This window comes from Prionailurus bengalensis, chromosome C1 (assembly GCF_016509475.1).
Source record: "Prionailurus bengalensis isolate Pbe53 chromosome C1, Fcat_Pben_1.1_paternal_pri, whole genome shotgun sequence".
Classification (NCBI taxonomy): domain Eukaryota; kingdom Metazoa; phylum Chordata; class Mammalia; order Carnivora; family Felidae; genus Prionailurus; species Prionailurus bengalensis.
The window spans coordinates 9,120,835-9,144,564 of NC_057345.1; the positions used below are offsets into that span (position 1 = coordinate 9,120,835).

The following is a 23,730-nucleotide window of genomic DNA, read 5'->3' on the forward strand; positions in this document are numbered from 1 at the left end:
AGTAAATTCTCAATAAGTATTATTATTATTACTTCTTGAATATAGCGGATTTTATAGACCTCCGTGGATTGACCTGGAAGTCAAGTGCTGCTTGTAAAATATTCCTAAGAAGAAACTATATTTAAAATTAGCAGCAATCACCTTAGCATAACCTTTGAATTCAGTCAACCTAATATTTGAATACCATTAATCTGTAAATTAGAATCCCTCAATATAGTCTACTTCCACTAGAAACACAGGAAGGGAGAAGACATCTGGTAAATTCTGGTTGTCTGCCAGTTATGAGGATTACCAGTGATCACATATAAAGACTATCATATATACTTTATATAATTGGATCCCTCTCTAAGGTCAGGGCACCCGAGGGTCACCATCTGGAACAGCACTTATCCTAGCGGTGCAGCTAATGGAGATTAGACCGAACCTCAACTCACTAGTTTGCTCAGAAAATACCAAGTATATGAGAAGAATACTTTTTTTAAGTTTACATTATTCATAATTTGGGGTTGTTTGGTTGACGAGTTCAGTGTATTTCATCCTAGGTGCACCTCAGGATTGACGACAATGGAAGTTAGAATTGTGTAATGTGGAAAATGCCTTTTAGTACGGCTTTGAGTTGAGAACTTAGCCCTTGTGTGCAGCTCTTGACTCCCTTACCTGAAGCCTGGCTGCCTGTGACAGCTTTCTGTGTCCTTGTGTCTCTGCCCTCAGGAGCCCGGGAAGCGCTCCCAGCTGTGGAGGATGACCGGCACGGGCATGCTGGCCCACGAGGGGTCTTCGGTGCCCCACAACCCCAATAAGCCCTCTGCGGCCCGCTCCCCCGAGGGTTCCGCCATTTTAGACATCGCTGGCCTTGCCGCAGTAACTGACAACAGGTAATTTTCTAAACAACTTTTGATGTGAATTCTTTGCTTCCAAACTCAGTTTCAGTGGAAATACACACCAAAAAGTGAGACTATAAATGAGGTAAGAATTTGTATGTTTATATTTGTATTTTTTTTCAGTGAATTCCCAAATACAAGTTTTGAGCCTTTGTTTGTTTGTTTGTTTTTAATATTATTTATTTATTTTTATTTGAGAGAAAGAGAGCAAGAGCACAAATGGGGGGAGGGACAGAGGGAGAGAAAGAGAGGGAGAGGGAGATAATCCTAAGCAGGCTCCACACTCAGCTCGGAGCCCAACACGGGGCTCGATCCCACGACTCTGGGATCGTGACTTGAGCCGAAACTAAGTCAGACACACAACTCACTGAGCCACCCAGGCACCCTGAGCAGTTGTTTTTTTTTTGTTTTTTGTTTGGGTTTTTTGTTTTTTTTTTTTTTTTTTTGGTCTTTCTAAGAATTTTGTTAAATATTTCAAAAGCAGAAGTAAATTATTGAGAGAACAATCAAAGATGTTTTTATGATGAGCTCTTTGGGTTCAAATTGGTTATTAGGGACAGATAAGTTATTTGATTTGCCTATGCCTTAGTGTCTTTATGCAGTCAGTTTATTTTTTTCCAGTTAATACCTTCCAAAATTCACTTCCAAAATGACTTTACATAACTTACAAGTGAAAACCCAACATAAAAGTAATTGTAATTAAACAGAAAAAGGTCTCTTGAACATATTTCAAGATCTTTTTAGCAGATAGCCCTTCTCAGACTGCCTGTCGCTGTGGGAATGCAGGAACCTGATCATTACATCTAGTAGAATCCTTAAAAGTACCGGTACTCCTTTGTGTCCTCCTGTTTATTGCGTTCCGTTTTGGCTTATTCCTCCTCTCTCATTAAGAGATACTTGGCTGTCACGAGATTCCAGGCTACCTGCCCATTAGGGTTTGTGTGTGTGTGTGTGTGTGTGTGTGTGTGTGTGTGGTTTGTTTGTTTATTTATTTATTTTAATGTTTATTTTTGAGAGAGAGAGACACAGCGTGAGCAGGGGAGGGGCAGAGAGAGAGGGAGACACAGAATCCCAATCAGGCTGCAGGTTCTGAGCCGTCAGCACAGAGCCTGACGCAGGGCTGAAACCCACGAACCGTGAGACCATGACCTGAGTGGAAGTCAGATGCTAAACCAACCGAGCCACCCAGGCGTCACCTGCCCATTAGGTTTTAAAAGTGGAGGATGTTGGAAGAAAGAGCAAAACCACGATCCCGATATTCTCTTCCAGCCGAATGTATTTGACTCAGTATTCATTGCACTCTCCTGTGTTCCAGATATGAGCCACTGATGCTAAGAAAGCCCGATCGCAGGCGAAGCACAACTCAGACGTGGAGTTTCCGAGAAGGAAAACTGACCTGTGGGTTACATGGGTTGGTTGTCCAGGTCAGTAGTGTTTGACACCCCCAGTTGTAGCAAGCCGTGTTGGAGCCCTCTTTGAAACAAAGTATCGATTAGTATATACACAATGTGTTGCTGAATGGGGAAAAGTAATTCCAGAGCAAGGGAAAGTCAAGAAACTTGTTGTGCATCTATATGCCCTTATAGGGGAAATATTTTTTAAGGTGATAATATATGAGAACTGTACTGGGAGTGGTTGCCTGAAAGTAATGGGATTTTTTCCTTGGCTTATCTGGTTGTTTTTCTTTGGTGATATAAGTTGTAAGTTTTAAAAGAAAGAAAGAAAGAAAAATGCCAGCAAAGAGCCCACTGCTAAGTTAGGTGCAGTAGTTTTAGGCTTGTGAAGTTAATGTGCCATCTACACCAGTCTTTTGTGAAGTGTTCTAGGAGATGGTGAGTCATCGTCGTGGGCTCTACATTCTCCAGACTCTGTCAATTTCTGCGTTCTTAGTGGTACCCAAGTAAGCGTTTAATTGTTGTAGCAAATGTCAGAATGAAAATTGCTGGTCAGTGTCCTCTGTCCTCAGCCAGTCTACCCCACGATAAGCTGCCAGGTACTTCATAAGCAAATACGTGTTTGGAAAATTACCAGCAGTTTGGATTTTCTGCCCTTCTGGCTTCATGTGAGAAATGAGACCATGGGTCTGAGATGAGTTGATAGGAAGTTCTGTGTCAGAGGCTTGGGCCGAGGGCTGAACAACGTGGGTGACAAGGAGCGTTTCTGCCTCAGCCCAGGACTTTGCCCAAAAGTTAAACACTGGAACACCAGGCCCTCGCCAGAGAACTCTTGGTGTTTGTCCCTGGTGGAAACCAGGCTGTCCCTCCAAAATGGGAGATTGTTCTCCAGGGCACTGAGCAAAACTGTAAGGAGCCTCTGCCTGCTGTTTGGTGAGACTTATTTTCTCTATCTCTGTTGCCCTGAGCTTTTTTCATCAAAGACGAGCTGCTTACTTCTATGAAGCACACATCTGGAATGGATTTGTGATTTTCAATTAGCAATACAGTTCAGGCTTCTGGAGGCAAGAGAGGGTGTGTTATAATTGTTGGGCCCCATGTCTGACCCTGACTTTACTTCCAGTTTGTTCCTAAAGCCCATGTAATTCCAATTCTCTCAGAGTACCCCCACCCGCACCAAAAAATCTTTTTCTGGTGTTTTGTTGCTTCTCGAATCCATTACATCATTTCTCTGCTTGCGAGTGACCCTATAATAACAGTATTCAGCAGAGCAAAGTGTGCTTTGGTTAGGGAAATAAGCTTGTTTCAATCTTCCTATTCTAAAGAAAGTAATCGAAGGCATTAACCATCTCCTGACACTGCCCTGATAAGGCTGCGTACACACTTTATTTCTGAACTTACAACAGTCGTACAAAGCTTTCTCCATGTTGAAATGTGTTCTTTAAACCCAGCTTGAAGTTTCCTTTTGATTACTCAGTATTTAAAAATTAACAAAGGGGGTCGAGATACTCTAGCCATTGTCTTCTCTAGCCCTGTATCTGCTGTCTCGTTGGCATTGTCCTGTAGACTTCCGTTTTGCTCAGGGCAGATAGCAGAAGATACTTTTCTCCAAAGGTCTGAATATCTGGCTCTCCGGTGACATTCACCATTCCCGGTTTCATTTTAGAACAGGTGTCATCTTCTGAATATTTGAGCTGACTGTCCAACCACAGGCCTGTTTGGGGAGGTTTTCAACTCTAGAATTTGCTTCTTATTGGAGAGTTGAATGACAGTTACAATTGCTTTATTTTCAGAATGTCTTAGGGTTTTAAGCAAACCCAAAATGAGAAACAGGGCAACAGGGCTTTGGTACTTTTTTAAAGCTTATCTTAATGACTAGAAGTTATTACTGAACCAACATACTCTATTCTTACTCAGAATTCTCTTCATTCGTGTAGCGTAACTCTGTCTTGCCCGGGTAATCCTCCTGGTTTTCATCTTCTGCAAAGCTGAAAAAAGAGTAAATGTTCTTGTTAAGAATGGACCATGACCCTTCAAAAGAGAATTTACATTTGATAACTTGTTTCAAATGACATGTTAAGTTGTCAGAGCCAGGGCCTCTCCTTTTCTTACACATCTTTATTCTTTCAGGCCAAAGGAGGGCTTTCTGGTTTGTTTGACGGAGCTGAAGTTGTTCTTGGTCCTGATACTTCCATGGAGCTTTTGGGGCCAGTGCCACCTGAACAACAATTTATCAACCAAAAAATGAGGCCTGGTTCTGGAATGTTATCCATCAGAGTCATCCCAGACGGACCGACTAGAGCCCTCCAGGTGATGATTTATGCTGAGAATTGACATGAATCTCGCTGTGCTTTCCCCCCACACATTGGTTAGGCATTCAACAAATATTTATGGAAACATTTTTCTGGTTATGAGGATATGATGTCTTCATTTATAAAATGGGGCAAGACCTGCCTCACAAAGTTGTTATAAGAATTGAAACTATAAAAATATAAGATGATATTAAAAAAAGTATATGAATTCAAGAAGGTAATGCCAAGAATGCTACATATTATTGTTTTTATTATCATTCATCATATATTATAAATCTTCCAATAATTGCCATATCAGTGGCATTAACAACAAGACACACGAGGTCCCTGATCACACAATGACAATATTGTGTTTTGAGAGCGGGAGGGGAGGGTGTTACATTGCGTATATAGAAAGGATTTGTATTCCCAGGTTTGGAGGCTTGGGGATCCTAAGAGAAGTAATACTTAAGCTGAGGTCTAAAGGTTAACTGAAAGGAATTATGTTAGCCAGATCAAGAGGAAAGGTAGAGGGGCTGTGCCCAAATAATAAGAGTGTTCGTTCCACAGTTATTTATCGAGCACTTATTGAAGCCGGGTACAATGCGAGGTACTGAGCACATACAGTATTTGGAAAGTTGATAAGTGAAGGCCTGGAGATAAAAGGGAGACACCCAACTGGCACTGAGCCTATGCTCAAAAATCAGGCTGGGGCCAGATTATTAAAAGCCTGATACATGCTACAAATTTTTGGGGTTTTCTGTGGCAGTGAGGAGTCAGGGAATGACGTGAGCAGAAATGTTTTTCGCTCGCTCGCTCGCTCTGTCTGCGGCGTGGAGGATGGGAGTGGAGGAAAACTGGAGATAGAAGACCAGCTGAGGGGCCGCTACAGCAATGCAGATGAGGGCGTGTGGCCCCGATTCAAGCAGGTGGCAGGGGTAGGGCTGAAGAGGTTGGAGAGAAACAAATAGAAATGGAAGCTTTTTAAGGAGGAGAGTCTGACAGATTTCCTGATTGATGGAAGGTGAGAATGAGAGGAAGGAGTCAGGAATGGCTTTCAGGATTTTGATTTGGGCAAGTAGAACAATAATCCATGTCACTAAGACATGAACACTGAAGAGACTTCTGAGAGGAATGGGGAGTTAAGTTTTGGACTTGTTAGATATGTTGTCCACGTGAAAATGTCCAGAAATCAGTGTAAATATGGGCGGGATGCTCAGGAGAGATGTGCTGGAGGTCATGTGCTTAGGTCAGGGTGTAATTAGAGAGCTAAGGAGGAAAGGAAAGAGGCTGGTGTGTAAGGGTGAACTGTCTGAGGAAGTTCGTCATAATCCACAATATCTTTTCTAAAAGCACCCTTCTCGGGCGCCTGGGTGGCTCAGTCGGTTAGGTGTCCGACTTCGGCTCAGGTCACGATCTCACAGTCGGTGGGTTCGAGCCCCACGTCGGGCTCTGTGCTTACAGCTCGGAGCCTGGAGCCCACTTCGGATTCTGTGTCTCCCTGTTTCTCTGCTCCTCCCCAACTCATGCAGTCTCTCTCTGTCTCTCAAAAATAAAATAAAACATTTAAAAAATAAAAAAAATAAAAGCACCCTTCTTGAGGCGGCTGCCTGGCTCAGTTGGTTAAGCGTCAGACTCTTGGTTTGGGCTCAGGTCATGATCTCATGGTTCGTGAGATTGAGCCCTGTATCGGGCTCTGTGCTGACAGTGTGGAGCCTGTTTGGGATTCCTCTCTGCCCCTCCAACCCTGCTCAAAAAATAAATAAACACTGTAAAAAAAAATTTTTTTTTTTTTTTTTTTTTACATTTATTTATTTTTGAGAGACAGAGCACAAGCAGGGGAGGGGCAGAGAGAGAGGGAAACAAAGACTCCGAAGCGGGCTCCAGGCTCTGAGCTGTCAGCACAGATCCCGACGCAGGGCTCAAACCCACGAAACGTGAGATCATGACCTGAGCCAAAGTCGGACGCTTAACTGACTGAGCCACCCAGGTGCCCCTATAAATAAACACTTAAAAATAAAATAAAAGCACCCTTCTTTTAAGACAAATGTTGAATGCAGTGATCTTGAGGTTTGCGTATTTTGACTTGACCTGTATAATTCTAGATCACCTGCATATGCCTCCCCCCGCTCCCCCATATGAGGTTCTCATGGTCTGCAGCTTGGCATTTGCCATGTAGACTTAAAACCAAGTTTACTTCATTATTACATAAGTCTTACTTGGCAGTGCTTTGGAAACCATGAACTTCCACAGGATGGTTGAGCAGATAGTGACTTTTGATCTATCTAGTTGGTGTGGAATAGGTTTCACTGTGGAAGTATGAGCCCTCTCAGTATAGTGTTTTGACTTCAGATAACAGATTTCTCCCAACGGAAAAGTGACCGTTCCTCATATGAAGTGGGTGAACTTCCTGTAACTGAACAAGAGGTACAGAAATTGAAGAATCCAGACACAGAGCAGGAATTAGAAGTAAGTTTTGAGTATTGCACACTTATTTCTTTATCAGAAATTTGTTTAGAGTTTTGCTCTGTGGTTTTCTCAGTTTTAGACCTCTTTTCTCTCTGCCCTCTGTGAATTCTAAATATGGCTGTTGCTTCATGGGGTTTGCTGTTATCCCAACATGTATGTGTGAATATGTTAATTAAATGATAGCTAAAGTTGAATCTGAATGTAACAAATGTTGCTAAAGTAAGATGACAATAAAGAAAGCTAAATGATTTGAATTTACACAGGACTGAAGGTCGAGAATAACGCAACTAGATTTTTTTTGAGGGGCCCCAGCTTTCTCTTGTTGTCTTTCTTCCTCTCTCCCTGTTTGGGCATTGGAAAGTAAAAAGTTTGAAAAGGAACATGAAATGAACATGAAAATGCACACTTACTGGATATTTATTTAGTGATTTTTTAAAATTAAGGACCTATAGGTAAAGCACTGTGTCGGATATTACAAATTTCGGTGAATAACTTACTAAAAGCTTGCATCCCAAAAAGGGGGAAAGATTTTCAAAAATTATTTTCCTGTAATGAAATGCAGAATGTCCTCAGAGCTCCGAGAGAGTATTATCATATCACTTTGGAGTTCTGGGTGGGGTGGGCACTGTGCCTGGAGAGAAAGGCGCCTGGCGAGAGGACGGAGCTGGACAATACGATTCTTCTCTAAGTGCTTTTCTTCTGCTCAGAGGTAAAGTAGAGGGATTTAAAGCCATTTCTTTCCTTGTCCTCTCCTGGCTACCTTGGCCTCTGTTTTAGACTGTCACTGTGTTGTATTTTGGTTTCCTTTCAGGTGCTTGTGAAGTTAGAAGGTGGAATTGGGTTGTCCTTAATTAATAAAGCCCCAGAAGAACTGGTCTTTGCAAGTCTTACAGGAATCAATGTGCACTATACACAGTTGGCAACCAGTCATATGCTCGAACTCAGCATACAGGATGTACAGGTAATGCAGGCAGTTCTCAACTTATTAATCCGCCTGTGTTCTTGCTGAACACCCAGCCAGATCCAGTGTTTGGTGTCCTAAAAACATTAATGCTTCGGCAGCGATCTTATCATGACCTTCAGGGCTGGGGATGGGTTTTGTTCCCCTAGCCGGACTGGAAACACTAATAACATATGTGACAGGGGGAAGAGTCTCCAGAAAGTCTTGCGTTCCCAGTGAACTATAATTAGCCCTCGGCTGAGCACTGCTCCAGACCTGCCTAACAAATCATAAAAGGAAACTCTGAAAGGATCGATCTGTTTCCAAGTAATTTAACTGTATCCCTGAACAAAGCTTAAGACTTAATGGGATATAAAAATATTCAACACCCAACAAAGTCAAATTCACAAGATCTGGCATCCTGTCAAAAATTACCAGGTGTGCAAAGGGGTAGGAAAACAAAATATATAATGAGATAATCAGTCGAACTGACCCAGAGCTAACACAGATGTTAGAATTTTCAAAGAAGAACATTAAAACTGTTATTATAACTACATTGTACATGTTCAAAAAGGTAGAGACATAGAAGATACGAGAAACTTAGACTTCTAGAGATTAAAATGAAAAACACACTGCATTCAATTAATAGCAGATGACGCAGTACAGAAAAAAGATTAGTGAACTTGAAGACATAGCAGTAGAAATTGTCCAAATTGAAATGCCCAGAGAAAAATCATCCGTAAAAAGAAAACAGCATCAGTGACCTAGGGGACAACCTCAAGCAACCTAACATACAGATGATTGGAGTCCCCGAAGGCCAAGATTGAGAGGAGGGCATATAAAAAATAGTGGAAGAAATCTTGGTCATAAATTTTCCAAACTTAATGAAAACTAAACAGGCAGAAGAAGCTCAAGCACAAATCCAAACACGCACGTGCACATGCATGCAAAGGAAACTGTACCGCGGTGCGTTATAATTAACCGTGATAAGTCATCCAGATGAAACAAGACATGTCACGTGCAGCAGCAAAGGTGAGAGTGGCAGCTGACTGCTCATTGGGAACCGTGCGAGTGACAGGACCATACACAACATCTTTAAAGGACTGGAAGGAGGAAAGACTGTCAGCCTAGAATTCTATGCCCGGCGACTGTGTCTCTCCAAAACAAGAGCGAAATAAAAATGTTTTTAGACATACAAATCTAAAAGAACTCATTCCTGGCAGATTCACGCTAAAAAGATAAAGTTAAAGAACATCGTTCAGGCACAGGGAAGTGGTAGCAGCTGGAAATCTGGGTCTGCGTAAAGGAACGAAGAGTACCTGAAATGATAAGTACGTGGCTGAATCTATAAGATTATTTTCTAATTGTTTAGATCTCTTTAAGAAATGATCAACTGCTTAGACAAAAGTAACAGCACTGTGTTTTGGGCTAGGACATGTAGGACATGTCAGAATAAAGTGAATGACAACCATAGCATGAAGTCTGGAGGCGAGAAATGGACGTGTATTAACTGTAATGTTAATACATGTGAAGGAGTATGCTGTCCTTTCAACAAAAATTGCTAAGTTAAAGATGAATACTATAAATCCTAAAGCAACAAAGAGCTACCACTAATAATCCGACAAAGGAGATAAAATGGATAATCCGAGAGAAGGCAGAAAAAGCAGAAAACATGGAAAAGAGTGGGTAAGACAAATAGAAAACAAATAGCAAGATGATAGACTCATTCAGACCTAATTGTACCAATTAAATGAATGTAGATGCTACAAACACCTCCAATGAAAAGGCAGAGATGATCAGATGGGATAAAAAAAAGCAAGTTCCAATTATATGCTGCCTCCAAGAAACATTTTAAATATAAAGACACAAATAGGTGAAAAAGAGAAGAATGGAAAAAGACATACTGAGCTAGGCCTAGTCATAAGAGAGTGGAATCATAAGAGAGTGATTCACTGATAGTGATTCTGATTACCATCAGAATCAATTGCAGAGCAAAGCATATTACCAGGAATAAGGAAGAGAATTCCCTAACGATAAAAGAGTTTGTCAGGAGGCCGTAACGATCCTATTTACATACCTGATTGTGGGGCTTTGAAATATAGGAAGCAAAAATTGATAGCACTGAAAGAAGAAATGAACAAGTACATGGTTATAGTAGAAGATTCCGTTGCCCTCTGTGAATAATCGATAGAATAAGCACATAAGCAGCAAGTAATCACAGCCGTACTAGATTTGAATAGCACTCCCAGCCAGGTAGACCCAATTGACATTTATCCAGCAGTCCACCTAGCAACAGCAGAGAACACGTTCTTCTCAAGTGCAGGTGAAACATTTCCAAGAGAGACCCCATTCTGGACCAGGAGACAATTCCCAAGGGCAGAAGGACTCAAGTCACACGGTATGTCCTTTGATCACAATGGAATCAAATTGAAATAACAGAAAGATAGCTGGAAAAATCCCCCAAATGTTTAGAAACTATAAAACACACTTCTGAATAGCCCATGGGTCAAGGAAATCAATAGAAATCTAATAGAAATTAGGAAATATTTTGAACTGAATGAAGATGAAAACACGACATCTCAGAATCAGCAGAACGCCACTCACTGAACCTGTACCGAAGTGAGATTTATAGCGCTAAATATTAGAGGAGAAAGGTCTGAAAACCATGAATTCAGGTGTCATCTTAAGAAACTGAACAACAACAACAAATTAAGCCCAAAATAAACAGAAGAAAGGAAATAATAAAAATCCCAATGGGAATCACTGAAAAAGAAACCAGCAACTACAGTAAAAAAACAAAACAAAACAAGAAAACCCTCAAAAGCTGGTTCTTTGAGAAGATCCGTAAAGTTAGCAGTCCTCTAATGAGTCTGATCAGGAGAAAAAAAGAGAAGACACAAATTACTGATACCAGGAATGGGAGACGTGCCAGACAAGCCCCAAACGTGACAGTTCTCTGGGAATGGAGCTTTTAGGGGAGCTGGAAGCTGGTCCCCGCCCCTCCCCCCCTGGCTGCCAGGGTGCGGGGCTGTTGGTTTTCGAGGCCTCTTTGGACCTGGAGAAAGCGGATGGGAAAGGATCATGGGAACGCCACAGAGCTCACCGTTCTTGCTGAGTTTCCAGTAACTGATCCCTGGGTCGTTGCAAGCCTTTGGTTAGCTCGGAGTTCTGAAAAGGTTGATTTTGACAGTTTCTGCCAGAGTTTTGTTGTCACGCTAAGACAGCTCTTCTCTGGTAGCATCACACTTGCAGGCCTTTATCCCAGCCTCCGCCAGGGTTGATGTGTCCAGGAAAACACTTCCTGGTAAATATTTCCGGAAGGATCCAAAGACCTAGACTGTACTTCCTTCCCCAGGTGGGCAGCCTCCTGCTCCCACTCACGGCATGCACTTCCATCGCGCCAAAACCCCCTTTCAGAAAAATGTTTTCTTTTATCCTGTATCACAAAGAGCAGATAGTTCAGGCTAATCACATCCCATTTGTTTGAGGACAGATAGAAAGTTAATATCTTGTGCTTCTAATTTCTTTGTCTTTCATTTTTGACCTTACAGAGGAAGATCCATGGAGTCATTTGTTCTTTGTGAATTTCATTAACTTTTTAATTAAAAAATTTTTTTTTCTACTATAATACCTTTTGATTTAATGTGTGCTGTAAATCATAGAAAATAGATTTGAGTGTTTACTATGATTACAGCACTGTGAGAACATTTAAAAATAGAAAATACAGTCCCGTCCTTAGGGAGCATCTAATCTAATTGGAGAATAAAACTAGAATTCCTAACTCTTACACATCTTGTATCAAATATGTTTGGGGAAAGAACAAAGGAGAGGTCAGACCAGGGTGAGAACTTTCCTGTTCTTTCCTCTATTGGATATGACAGGTGATTCATTCACTCAGTAAAGTCTTAAGCATCAGCTGTATCTGGAGATACAGTCGTAACTCAGAAGATGAGGTTTCTGCTCTCTTTGGGTAACAGCCGAGAGAAGAAGTCAGCCAATAAATATGCAAGCAAGTGAATAAATAATTAGCAGCTGTGAATACAGTCATAAAGAATAAAGCGGGATCGAGCTGCTTTTTAGATCAAGTGGCCCTGGAAGGTTTTCCTGAGAAGTGAGAGCTGAACTTCAAAGAAGACATTGAGCGAGCCATGGAGAAGGATTTGAGGCTAAAAAGCATTCCCTCCGAATCCAGAGCCTCTGAGTGGGGAGAGTTGCCCACTTTTGAGAAACAACTGGTAGGCTCATGTGTGGGGGTCATAAGAGAGTGCTCTGTGGAGGAGAGAGTGCTCTGTGGAGGAGAGTGCTCTGTGGAGGAGACAGTGCTCTGTGGAGGAGACAGTGCTCTGTGGTGAAGACAAGGAAATGGGCAGTGTCTACATCCCCCAGGCCATGGGGAGAAGTTTGGTTTCATCCTAAGAGAAAGGGAAGCCACTGACAGGTGGAAAGGAAGGAGGGGCATGACTTGATTTGTACTTTTGGAAGACGAGTGTCGCTGCTGTGGAGGGGAGTACAAAGTAGGGCAAGGACGGAAGTGGGAAAAAGTGTTCATGGCCTTGCCCTTACCTCTGCACCTCGACAGCCAGCAGTTTATACCAAGGGCTGTGTGGCGGTCCATGTGATCTGATGGAAGGGTCGCAGGATTTGTGCCAGAAATGCCTGCATTTGAATCCCAGCTCTTCTGCCTACTAGCTCTGTGTGTCTGGACAAGCGACTTAATGTCTCTAAGCTTCTGTTCACGTGTTTGTAAAATGGGGAGGAATAATACTTAGCCGTTAGAGTGGTAGTAAGGGGTATGTTAGGTGATGTGTGGAAGTACGCTAGGGGTTCCCAACAGATGTTCTCTTTCCTCCTCCTGGTACGGAGTTTTGGTGGCAAACAGAGTGGAGGTGGCTGCTTCCTGCAGTGAGCCTTCTGACATCCGTAAACATGGCGGAGTGTAGAGTGCACTCTCAGTTATGGTGCTGACGGGCGTGGGTGATTAGAGCCATCCCTAATGCCACTGACATCACTGTTTCCTTCCTGGCAGGGACTTGACTTTAGGACAGACCACCATTTCCATTTGGTAGCCACTTGCGCTACTGATGCCCTGGTTTTCGTTGCCTAGTGTCCGTTCACTTCATTCGTCAGTAGCATGGTGGTTGGGAGCGCTGGGCTTGGGGTCAGACCAACCTAGAGTCAAGTCGTAGTTCTGTGATTGACCAGCTGTGCAGCCTTAAGCAAGGGCCTCGGGTCTCAGCTTCTTCATCTGTGATGTGAGGACAGGGATAGTCCTCAGGAGGTTGTGGTGAGGATTGCAGAGTAGAGCCCAGACTCTAGTAACTCTGACACCACCGGTGTCCCATGACTCGGTGGTACAAGGTCCCATGCGTTCAAGGAGACTAGCTTGGTGCCCAAATAAAGGGTAGCTTCTGTTGTCATTCCTGCTGCAATCAGTGCTGGCCGTCAGTGCAGGTATATTTTTCCAGCTGCCGTTGACACACACAGTAACATGGGAAGGGTACTTTCTGAGTATCCTACACGTGACGAGACCCCACTTAAAGGTAAAAACTGAGAACTCAGCCATTGTGTGTTCTCGTTTTGATTCGCTGCCTTTTCGTGCGTTAGGTGGACAATCAGCTCATTGGTACCACTCAGCCCTTCATGCTCTATGTGACTCCCCTGAGCAACGAGAATGAGGTCGTTGAGACCGGCCCTGCCGTGCAAGTGAATGCGGTGAAGTTCCCCAGTAAGAGCGCGCTGACCAACATCTACAAGGTAGGTGGGTGGGAGAGGCTGGCGGGCCTGGCACAGTGGCAGGGGGGCGATTTGTTCTCTCTCAGCCGGGTCTCCGAGCAGCAGTGAGGGGTGTGGCTGGGAGTAGTCCTGTGGGGTTGAGGCACGAGTGACTTACCCCACGGTGTCGAGGAATTTACAGCAACTCTTCTCACAACTGTGATTTCGATGACCTTGTGCGTGATTGTGCCGAATCCATATAGGCATATAGGCCAGAGTCTGTATTCATCGAAGTGAAGTCTGTGGGAAAGCATAGCATCTTCCAGATTGGTCAGGACCAGGCATGATCCAGATGTGTTCTTAAAAGAGAGTAATTAGAAAAGGAGTGGTAGGAGGGGTCTGCCCTCAGGACTGATGTGCTCTTGGGTAAGCTGCCACACTGTTTAATAAAAGCAGGTCACTTTCTTTCGTAAATAAGTTTCCATGTACAAGCTAGCTGTTACAGCAACAGATTCTGGAAAAGTGGGAGCTAAGAGGTTGCTTCCCATATTTCTGGTCCTTTGTCACCAGTGCCAGTGGGGGCCAAGCCTGTATGCGGCCCTCATTTCCTACTGCTCCTTAAAGTAACTACTGTCCGCGGAAACTCAGTGCCGTAACGCTGTCCGTGGCAGTGCACCTGCAGGTGTGATCCCGACAGAGGAGACACGGATGCCCCAGAAACCAAACAACAGGGTGGTGAATTGTCTATTAAACATCTGGGATTTTTGGCTAACTGTAACAGTATAGAGAGAGAGATGAGCCAGGGATCATTTGGCAACGTGATTATATAATCCCATGGGTGAAGAAACCATACCATTGTCATTTGGGGCCTTCTTACTGGCACAGGTAAGAGTTCCTTCTGGCGTTTACACTTTTAATCAGAATTTCTTTATCTCTAGCATCTGATGATCACGGCTCAGAGATTCACAGTGCAAATTGAGGAGAAACTGCTTCTCAAGCTGCTGAGTTTTTTTGGCTATGATCAAGCAGAATCAGGTACCGTTGAATGCTCTAGGTGTGTGTCTGGGAGTTGACCGAAGAATGGCATTTCTTAGTCTGCTTATGAAAACGGGTGGCCTCTGGGTGCCCGACAAGCTCCCTTCGCGCCTCACAACCTGAGCCCGGAAGCCAAGGCTTGTGTCTCAGTGGTTTTCTTTCCGAGTACGGCTTGTTGACTGCAGGGCTGACATGGGCACGAAGGAAGCTTCTCAGAGGTATCCCGGAGTACCCGGGGGTAAGCCTTTGGGAAACAGCACACTTTTCCTCTTTGTAGTGTGTTTTTTTGACTCATCTTCTCTAGGATAACAGAAATGATGTTAGTCATTTAGCAAACCACTTTGTTTCCTAACCTTTGTTTATTAAACAGACTCAGGGCCAAGAATCAGAAATCCCTTCGGCAGTTCCTTTGGTTTAGATGAGGGAAAAAAAATTGGCTAGCCTTAACTTCTTACCTTTTTACAATCATACCCTTATGCCTTAATGTCATTACCAGGCTTTCTAGTTACTGGACTCTTCTGTGGAGAGGGGAGTAAGATAAGCTATTGAAAACCTAAATTTTTCTAGCAGTTGCTATAGAAATCATTTTGCTTTTGTCTCTTTATTTTAGATACCTCCTCATGGCCTTTGTAAGACTGTACATAGAGCTTAGGAAGAAGTCAGTAATGCTTAGTCTTTTGAAGACTAAACCAAATATCGAGCCTGAAGAAATTATAAGATAGACTTATGTTTATGTGCCCACATTGGCTAGAGACAAAAATCACTGGGGACATGTGTACATATGTACACACATACAAACAGTGCCAGACAAATATTTTTGCTCTTTAACCCAGACTTAGAATTTACATTTTAAGTGTAATTGGGATCAAGAGGAAGATCCTATCTGTTGAAAACTGTGTTTTCCACTTTGGATTGGAACGCCAATATCTGTTTACATTTGGACAGCCACTCGAGGGCCTGCCTGCCACGTAGCCATTCTCTTTTGGCACCTTCCTGGGAAGTTTTACTTTAAATTCTATTGGACATGGTGTTCTCGTAGGTTTCTCTGAGTAAATTTCTCACCAAACATTGTAGAAATGATTTAGACTTTTGTAAAATCCTGGCCTGTCTTTCACTGGGGCGTCTCCACTTTCTATAACTATTTCTGTTCCCTGAATACAGATAAGCAGGTGTCTGTCGCAGTATCATTTTCTAAAACCTATTTCCTTTCTTTCTGTAAATAGAACTATGATAGCTGATGGTATAAATTTGTTTGATAGGCAGCTTTGTACAATCTCCTTGGTTTTATTTCTAAGGCACGTGAAGCCAAGTGAAAATAAGCTGGCCGGATGGGCGTGGGTACAGGAGAAAATAACCGAGCCCATTACTGTGTGCGAGCCCATGTTAATCCTTTTTACTTCATGAGAAGTAAAAAAAAAATCTGCCTCGACTCCGCTACTTTAACAAATGTCCACCATTTGGGAGAGAAGGTGCTTGCTTACTGCCATGATGTCACTTCTTTAGAGCCTGCAGCCTGTTTCTCTTTTAAGGCACTCTGTTTCATTCAGCTGCATTATTTAATTGGTCATGTTGTTCATTATGATTCAGTTAAACTACACTCCAAATACAAAATAAGTTCTGATAACCTGGGTCGTTTATAATAATCATAATAATAACAACAGCAACACAGTTTCTAGAAAACTCATTGCCAACAAACACGCCCGTGGCCTTTGGCTTCCCCACCTGCATTAGTTTTTTCCAAAGATGACATCTGCCAGATGGCACAGCGTCGCAAATCAAAAGGTTAGGCTATTGTACTTTTTCGGTAAACAACATGAAACAGATCTGCACATCAGGATACTGTACACATCACCAAACCCTGAAAAACTAAGTTTACAGAAATAGATATTTACATTTTTCTGTGAATTTTTTTCAACACGAACACAAACATTGGAATTATGAGACTTCAGGAGGTTCGGTTTTGTTTTGTTTTGTTTTGTTTTGTTTTTTGTTTTAATTCACCATTTTACTTTGTACCAGAGGTGGAAAAGTATGATGAAAACCTCCATGAAAAGACTGCTGAGCAAGGTGGAACACCAATTCGATATTACTTTGAAAATCTCAAAATCAGCATTCCCCAGATCAAGCTGAGTGTGTTCACCTCCAACAAGCTTCCATTGGATCTTAAGGTGAGCTGATACCTGGGTAAGTTATAAAATGACTTTCCCTGGAAAAGAATGAATGTGTTTACTGTTGGCCTTTTCTGTCCAGTATCATCATTTGTAGCAGATATTTTTCCAGGTTTCCCGTTCTGAAGGCTTGACGTGTGTATGTATGTATAGGTATGTATATGTAAGTATATACGTATGTATACTGTATATACGTATGTGTGTGTATATACGTATGTATAGTATGTATACGTATATGCGGCTTGTTTTTTTTATGTTTAAGTATGCCTTTGCTAAAGATTGAGGAGTAATGTGAGTGAACAGAGAATGACATAAAACCCATCTGCCATCTGTTTAGCTCTTGGCGTTACCTCAATGAACTAAGAACCTACTTTCCTAGGGCCACTCCCAGATTCAGGAGAAAAGCCGCAACCAAGATAGTATCTTCCTTTTGTGCCAGAGCCCTGCCTGCCTGCCCTCCTAGTTCTCTCCTCCTGAGTCTGCACCTCTTTGTGAAGGGTTGATACTAGAAACGTCTACCACCTTCAAGGAACACACTCAACTGCATACCACTGAGATGTGGCCTTGCCTACCACCATATCTGAATGTGACACTCCTGCAGATCATCCTGATACGCATTTGACAGAGAGACCCCGAATTTCATCTTTGTTTGCTGCAATATGATCTACTTTGAGGGATGGGGATGGGATTTAAATCCAAGTCTATGCGACTGTAAAGTTTGTACTGTGCTGTACTATGCAATATGCTATCTAGATGCCCCTCCAGAACGTAAGGCCTGAGAAAATTAAACAAAAAAATTTTTTAGTGTTTTTTTTTTTTTTTTTTGAGAGAGAGATTGGGGGGAGGCAGGTGGGCAGTGGAGGGGCAGAGAGAGGGAGACACAGAATCTGAAGCGGGCTGCTGGCTCTGAGCTGTCAGCACAGAGCCCAGTGTGGGGCTCGAACCCACAAGCCATGAGATCATGACCTGAACCGAAGTTGGACGCTTAACCAACTGAGCCACCCGGGTACCTGGGGCCTCAGGGAATTTTAGAGCTGTAAGAGTCTTCAGCGATCCTCCTGCTCAGTGAACAAGGATGTTGGAGTTCAGCGCGTTCTTCCACTCCAGCCTGTGGAGGTAGATGTAATGGGAACAGGAGTAGGACCCGGTGGTTGTTAGGTCTTCGCTTAGATTGCGTCTAAATCTGCCTCGCTGCAGCTTGACCCCATTGCTTCTGGCTCTTTCCTTCGTTGCCCTTGCAGACGGTTATCAAGGCACTCATCTCACCACTAACCACCAGCCGAGGACATCTCCACTGCCCCATGCTGCCGCCTTTGAGATGCCACATGATGGTCTCTCTTCTGAGTAGGAATAGCTATAGACCTGAACAAATAAGGAGTCAACTTGGAGTTGTAAATTCAGATGCCTACGGGGACTGTGGCAGCAATGTATTGAGTGAAGCGGTATGGTGGGGACCATTGCACGCGGGGCGTGCCCGCTTCGTCTGAGGGGGCAGCCTCGGCTCGGCTCCAGCCCGTTGCTGTCATAGGGTAATGTGAACCCAGTGTTGCCGGAGCTTCAGATTTTTAAAGTGAAGCCGGAAATCTGGATTTTTATGTGGAATCTCCTGGTTTTGAAATGTTGGCAACTGATTTGAGTTGTTTTCTTTAAAAACCTTGTGGGCCTAACAAAACACATGTGTGGGCCTCATGTGATGCAGTCTGCCAACACACAACTTCTAAAATAGACATATAGGTAACGAGACAGTATAGTCTGGTCGACGCCAGATCATACTTGGTAGGGCGAGGGTGACTGCTTCAGTCCCGCGGCGAGCCGGGCGTGAGCCGTTGGGAGCGTGCTGGGCAGGACCAGAGTCGCGGGGATTGTTTGCCGCCGTGGCGAGAACAGCGTGGTGTGCCCTTTCCAGCAGACTCTCCTGTCTGCTTGATTGGCTTTAATTTCATGTTTCCCAGGAGACTGAAGATACTTACAATTAGCATGCGAGTGGGGGGGAAATCCATGGGAAAACCACTATCTTGCTAATATCCCCAAGTATCCACTTGACTTATGTGACCCTTTGGAATGGGTTTGTTTGATAAAGTGTATATTCCCCCAGAGCACCTGGCACTCGCCCAACAAACCAATGTTAAGCATTTCCTGAGAGTGAAGGACTTCTTGTTTTTTAAATCATCTTCCTTAGAAACACAGACACCTAACTATTCCTTTCAGATTGCTCCCAGCAGAGAACTTTCCCCCAGACTGCCAAATGCAATATGGCTTCTTACAGCTGAAGTAGCTCCAGACCCCCAGTCACATGGTCTCCGTGCCTGCGTGTATGCTCCACGACGAACTGGGAACAGGTTAAGTTGAATGTTTCGTTTGGCACTGTTCTGAGGATCCATTGGAAGGCGTTTTCAAATGATTGTTAAAGAAGCTGAGCGGAGCGGCCCTGTCCTGAGGTGTGGGGCAGGGGGAGGGGGGGCACCGTGATGGGGGCACATCCGTGTCTCAGGCAGGGTGTCAGGGAATTGGGGCCTCAGAGTTAAATTCTCAGCCTGTGGGAGTCACCGTTTTACTGTGTCTCGAGTTCTCCTGGTGGAGTCGGGGGCTCATAAAATAATGTCATTTATTCAGAGAGTTTCCTAACAGAGTAATATCCCCTTATTAGTAGCTCTTGGGAAGAGCGATATGCTCTTGGAGATGAACATGTACTGCTTAAAGTATGTACTTAGGGAACGGAGTGCTGTCCCAGAATGGGAATCACAAGAGTCTGACTAAAAGGTAACCATGTCTTTGGTATTGAAGGAATAATTATCTTGATTCTCTTGACTCCAGGCCAGGAGTGAGGCTGTCAGAAATCTCACGGGGAAGCCTCTTCAGGTTTATGCTGAGGGTACATTATTGCCAGATATAGTGTCTGTTGAGAAGGACTCGGAGCAGTTTCCCATCTGCTGTCTCGATTGGATTCCTTTCTCCGTGATGGGAGAAGGGGGAGATAATAGTTCCATTTCACAAGTGCACACACATTCCTCCCTTCCACCCCCCTCCCCATTATACTCCCAAGCGTGTGTGTTAGAGGGTAGCAGAGTAATATCGAAAACGCCAGGTAGTTTATATGTACTTTGGTTTTTTTCAAGATCAAAAGAAGCCAGAAGCCTTTAAAAGGTTTCACGAGGTGGCCTCCAGCATGCAGTCCGTTTCCCATTTAGAGCATTGGGGTATTACAAAAGAAGGGCTTTAATTGAGCAATCTAGTTTGGAAGAAAACCCACATTTTAATGGTCAGAGAGCAAGAGGGTGGGGGTGAGGGGGAATTTCAAACAAAGACACTATTTAAAAAGCCTAAAACTGTCTTCTCAAAGGCTTGAAATAATTTGTTGGGAAACTTCAGACCCTTTACTTTTTTCCTCCCCTCCCTAAATAAAAACCAGATTTGTTAAAAGGAAAAAAGATCCAGTATTGTTAATTGTATTTCAGAAAGTGCCAGAGAGGGAAATATCCCTGTAGTTTTAAACACTGTCCCGGGAGGGAAATGGGCAAATACCCTGCTTCACATAAACAGTCTCTATGTACCATAAATAAACCTTTAAAGAATGAATTCCAGACAGTTTTGTTTAGTGCAGGATAAACTAAGAAAGGGAAGGACGTGGGCCAGGGACTGGCTTGTGATCCGAGACCTTATGGCATATGGACAGGTATTTCTTCTTTTGACTCTGTAAAGTTTCTGGAAGACTTCAGCGGTTTTCGTCTGGAGGAGGTAGGAATGGACAGTGTCCTAGTTTTATTGGGAACTTCTGCGCACACGTTGCTTTCTCCAGAATCCGTTTTATAACAGGAAACTGTCTGCTCCTTAAGTAAATAAGCATCAGCTTTGTATACTACTGTACTTGATTGGTCGGTCACTGCGGGAAAGAGCCCTGTTTGGCTCTTTCCCTCTCATCTCTTTCACTTTGACCGGAACAACCTGAAGGTGGCAGGATAATTCGTACCAAAGGCTGCATCTCTCCGCCTTGTCCAATGTGGGAGGCCCCAAGGCATAAATGACGAGGTAAAGAGTTTTACCAAAGGGCCGATATTTCCTTGGTTCAGACAAAGCACATTAGCCATTCAGAAAGGGGATGGTGTCTCTCGTGAGGGTTTTGACAACTTGGTGGAGGTTTCAAAGTCTTTGCTACTCCGAATGGTACCTCTTCTTCAGTATTTGGTTACGATGAGGAAGTTGGGGTGAAAAAGCTTTTGCCTTAAGCCTTTGTTTGGATCTCATTTCCTCTTCTCTGAGACGAGAGTAACGTTCAGGGTTGTATTGGCAAAACAAACTGCCGAACCGATGTCCCCACCTTTCCCGGCAGATTTATCGTGGGGCTCTAAGCAAAGCCGTTAAGCCCGCTGGGCCTCAGTTTCTCTGTCACCAGCACGTGGATGGGTGAAGCACGCGTGAATGAACAGCAGAAAGTTTTTCAAGAGAAACAACATAATCCTCCATTCCGATCTTCATGCTTTCCACCTACCAGGTGGTTACTTTTGTGCCAATGAGCACGTGCAAGTCGAAAATCTCCTAATAACTAACTGCACGAGTTTGGGTCATCTACTTAACATTTCTCCGGCGTTATTTATTTAAAAAAATGAGAGGGTTAGGCTGAATTAACCTAAGAGCGCTCTTAATCTCTAAAAAGTTTTGTTCTCACATTATGTAGTTGGAGGTTTCTCGTGACTTCCCGAGGCCCCAGATCGGGGGCACTTTTTTTCCGACCTCATGTCTGTAGGGTCCTCTGCCGTATTCGGGATCGCGGGCCTCCCCATTCCTTTCTGGTTCTCCTCTTATCTTCTGTTTGCTTCTTTGTCTTCGTCACAGCTTTCTTTTCCTCTACTTCTGACCCCTCTGTTGAAGGGCCATCCTTTTCCTCTGAGAACCAATCTTTTCTGCCGTTTATCACTTTGCCCATTTTTTAAATCCTATTACTGGTCTTTAATCACCTGTAATTGTAGAAGCTCTTCATGTAAGTTTTGTCTTTGATGTAAGTTGCAGGGTTTTTTCTTCATTTTTTCATTTGTCTTTTTGCTTTACTTTTGATGTGTATATGGGTTCTTTTTTAATCCTATAGAAGCTTTTGATTTTTGTGTTGTCAAATCCACCAGTCTTTGACCTTTTTGAACATATGTTTGGAGTCCCAAAAAAGTTTCCCCATTCTATGGTTTTAAGCAATTTCTTCTGTATTTTCTTCAGTTACATGATTTCATTTCAATTAAACATGCTCTTGTCCCACAAGAATCTAAGGCAGCCTCTGAAAATACATGCTAAAAGATAAAAAAATAAAGGAGAAAATAGAAGGTCCATTAAATTACACATGAGGTTTTACTGTAAAGACATTTAATTTAGTGGGGCAATATATAGATGTTTTAGTAAGTGCTGTTAGACCAACTAGATGGCCATATGGAAAAATAGAAAATCAGATGGATTATTTACACTGTATATAAGGAAAGATTCAATGTGGATCAGAGAGTTACTAACATTATTAGCATGAAGAAGTGTTTTCAGGGGCGCCTGGGAGGCTCAGTCGGTTGAGCGTCTGGCTTCGGCCCAGGTCATGATCTCACGGTTTGTGGGTTCGAGCCCCGCATCAGTCTCTGTGCAACAGCTCAGAGCCTGGAGGCTGCTTCGGATCCTGTGTCTCCCTCTCTCTCTGCTCCTCCCCCGCTCATGCTCTGTCTCTCTCTCTCTCTCTCTATCTCTCCTTCAAAAAAAAAAATTTTTTTTTAAAAAGTGTTTTCACATTCAAAGAAGAGTATTTCGCATACTTTCTAAAATCCTTACAATATCAATCTTGTTAAAGTTTTTTTTTTTTTTAATGTTTACTTATTTTGAAAGAAAGGGAGAGTGAGCAGGGGAGGAGCAGAGAGTGGGAGGGAGAGAATTCCAAGGAGACTCCATGCTGTCAGCACAGAACCTGATATGGGGCTCAGTGTCATGAACCGTGAGATCACAATCTGAGCCGAAATCAAGAGTCGGATGCTTAACTGACTGAGCCACCCAGGAACCCCTCCTCCCAATCTTGTTACAATAAAGTATGGTGGGGCACCTGGGTGGTTCATTCAGTTGAGTGCCCCCGACTCTTGATTTCAGCTCAGGTTATGATCCTAGGGTCATGGGATTGAGCCCTGCATCAGGCTCCATGCTGGGCATGAAGCCTGCTTGAAATTCTCTCTCTCTCTCTCTCTCTCTCTCTCTCTCTCTCTCTCTCTCTCTCCCCCCCCCTCCTTTCCCTGTTCACTCTCTCTCTCTCTCAAATAAAAAATAAATAAAATAAAAATATGTAATTGGAAAATAGACCAAATCTGGAAATTGTTAACTGGCTTATAGCAAACCAAGATTAACCAAGAATTACAAGAAAAGCTCGATAGAGAAAAAAAAAACCCAAAAGTCTGCTTGAAGGTAACGGAAAGCTACCAAGATATCTAGGACTTGAGAGTCCAAGATTTATGTGAGGAAGGAAACTTGGTAAGTGAGCCCACCATTTACTCTGCCTTTACTCTTGAGATAGTTCGAATGTGTAACTGGTATGTGTTGAAAGGCAGAGAAGTCAAGCAGAAAGCAGCTGCCAAAAGGCAGAGAGTCTGAGTAAGGCTTTTGGTGGTCTCATGGGACTGACATAGCAAACACTAGATAGATACTAAGCTGGTAACTGTTGTGCTAGTATCTTAGAGAGAAGGGACAGGCAGAATAGAGACCCTGGCGGTCTGAGCTGCTGTATGTCTTGAGGCAGGTGCCAGTCTCTAGGTAACCTAGTCTGAGAGAAGCCGGGCAAGAAGTAACAGTTGAGAGGTGGGAAAACTAAGTAGACCTTTTAGCAGTTTTCTGGTGCCA

General features: G+C 43.3%; 1 protein-coding gene across 4 annotated transcripts in view; it reads left to right on the top strand.

Annotated features, from left to right (window-relative positions):
• VPS13D (vacuolar protein sorting 13 homolog D) overlaps positions 1–23,730 on the top strand; it is a 257,070-nt gene that overhangs the window by 140,798 nt on the left and 92,542 nt on the right. For all 4 annotated transcript variants that reach the window (XM_043573784.1, XM_043573785.1, XM_043573786.1 and 1 more), the window contains 8 exons: positions 712–875; positions 2,197–2,305; positions 4,406–4,585; positions 6,919–7,035; positions 7,847–7,996; positions 13,580–13,729; positions 14,626–14,722; positions 16,742–16,890. In XM_043573784.1, the coding sequence (XP_043429719.1) occupies positions 712–875; positions 2,197–2,305; positions 4,406–4,585; positions 6,919–7,035; positions 7,847–7,996; positions 13,580–13,729; positions 14,626–14,722; positions 16,742–16,890 (1,116 nt within the window). The remainder of the gene's footprint in view (positions 1–711; positions 876–2,196; positions 2,306–4,405; positions 4,586–6,918; positions 7,036–7,846; positions 7,997–13,579; positions 13,730–14,625; positions 14,723–16,741; positions 16,891–23,730) is intronic.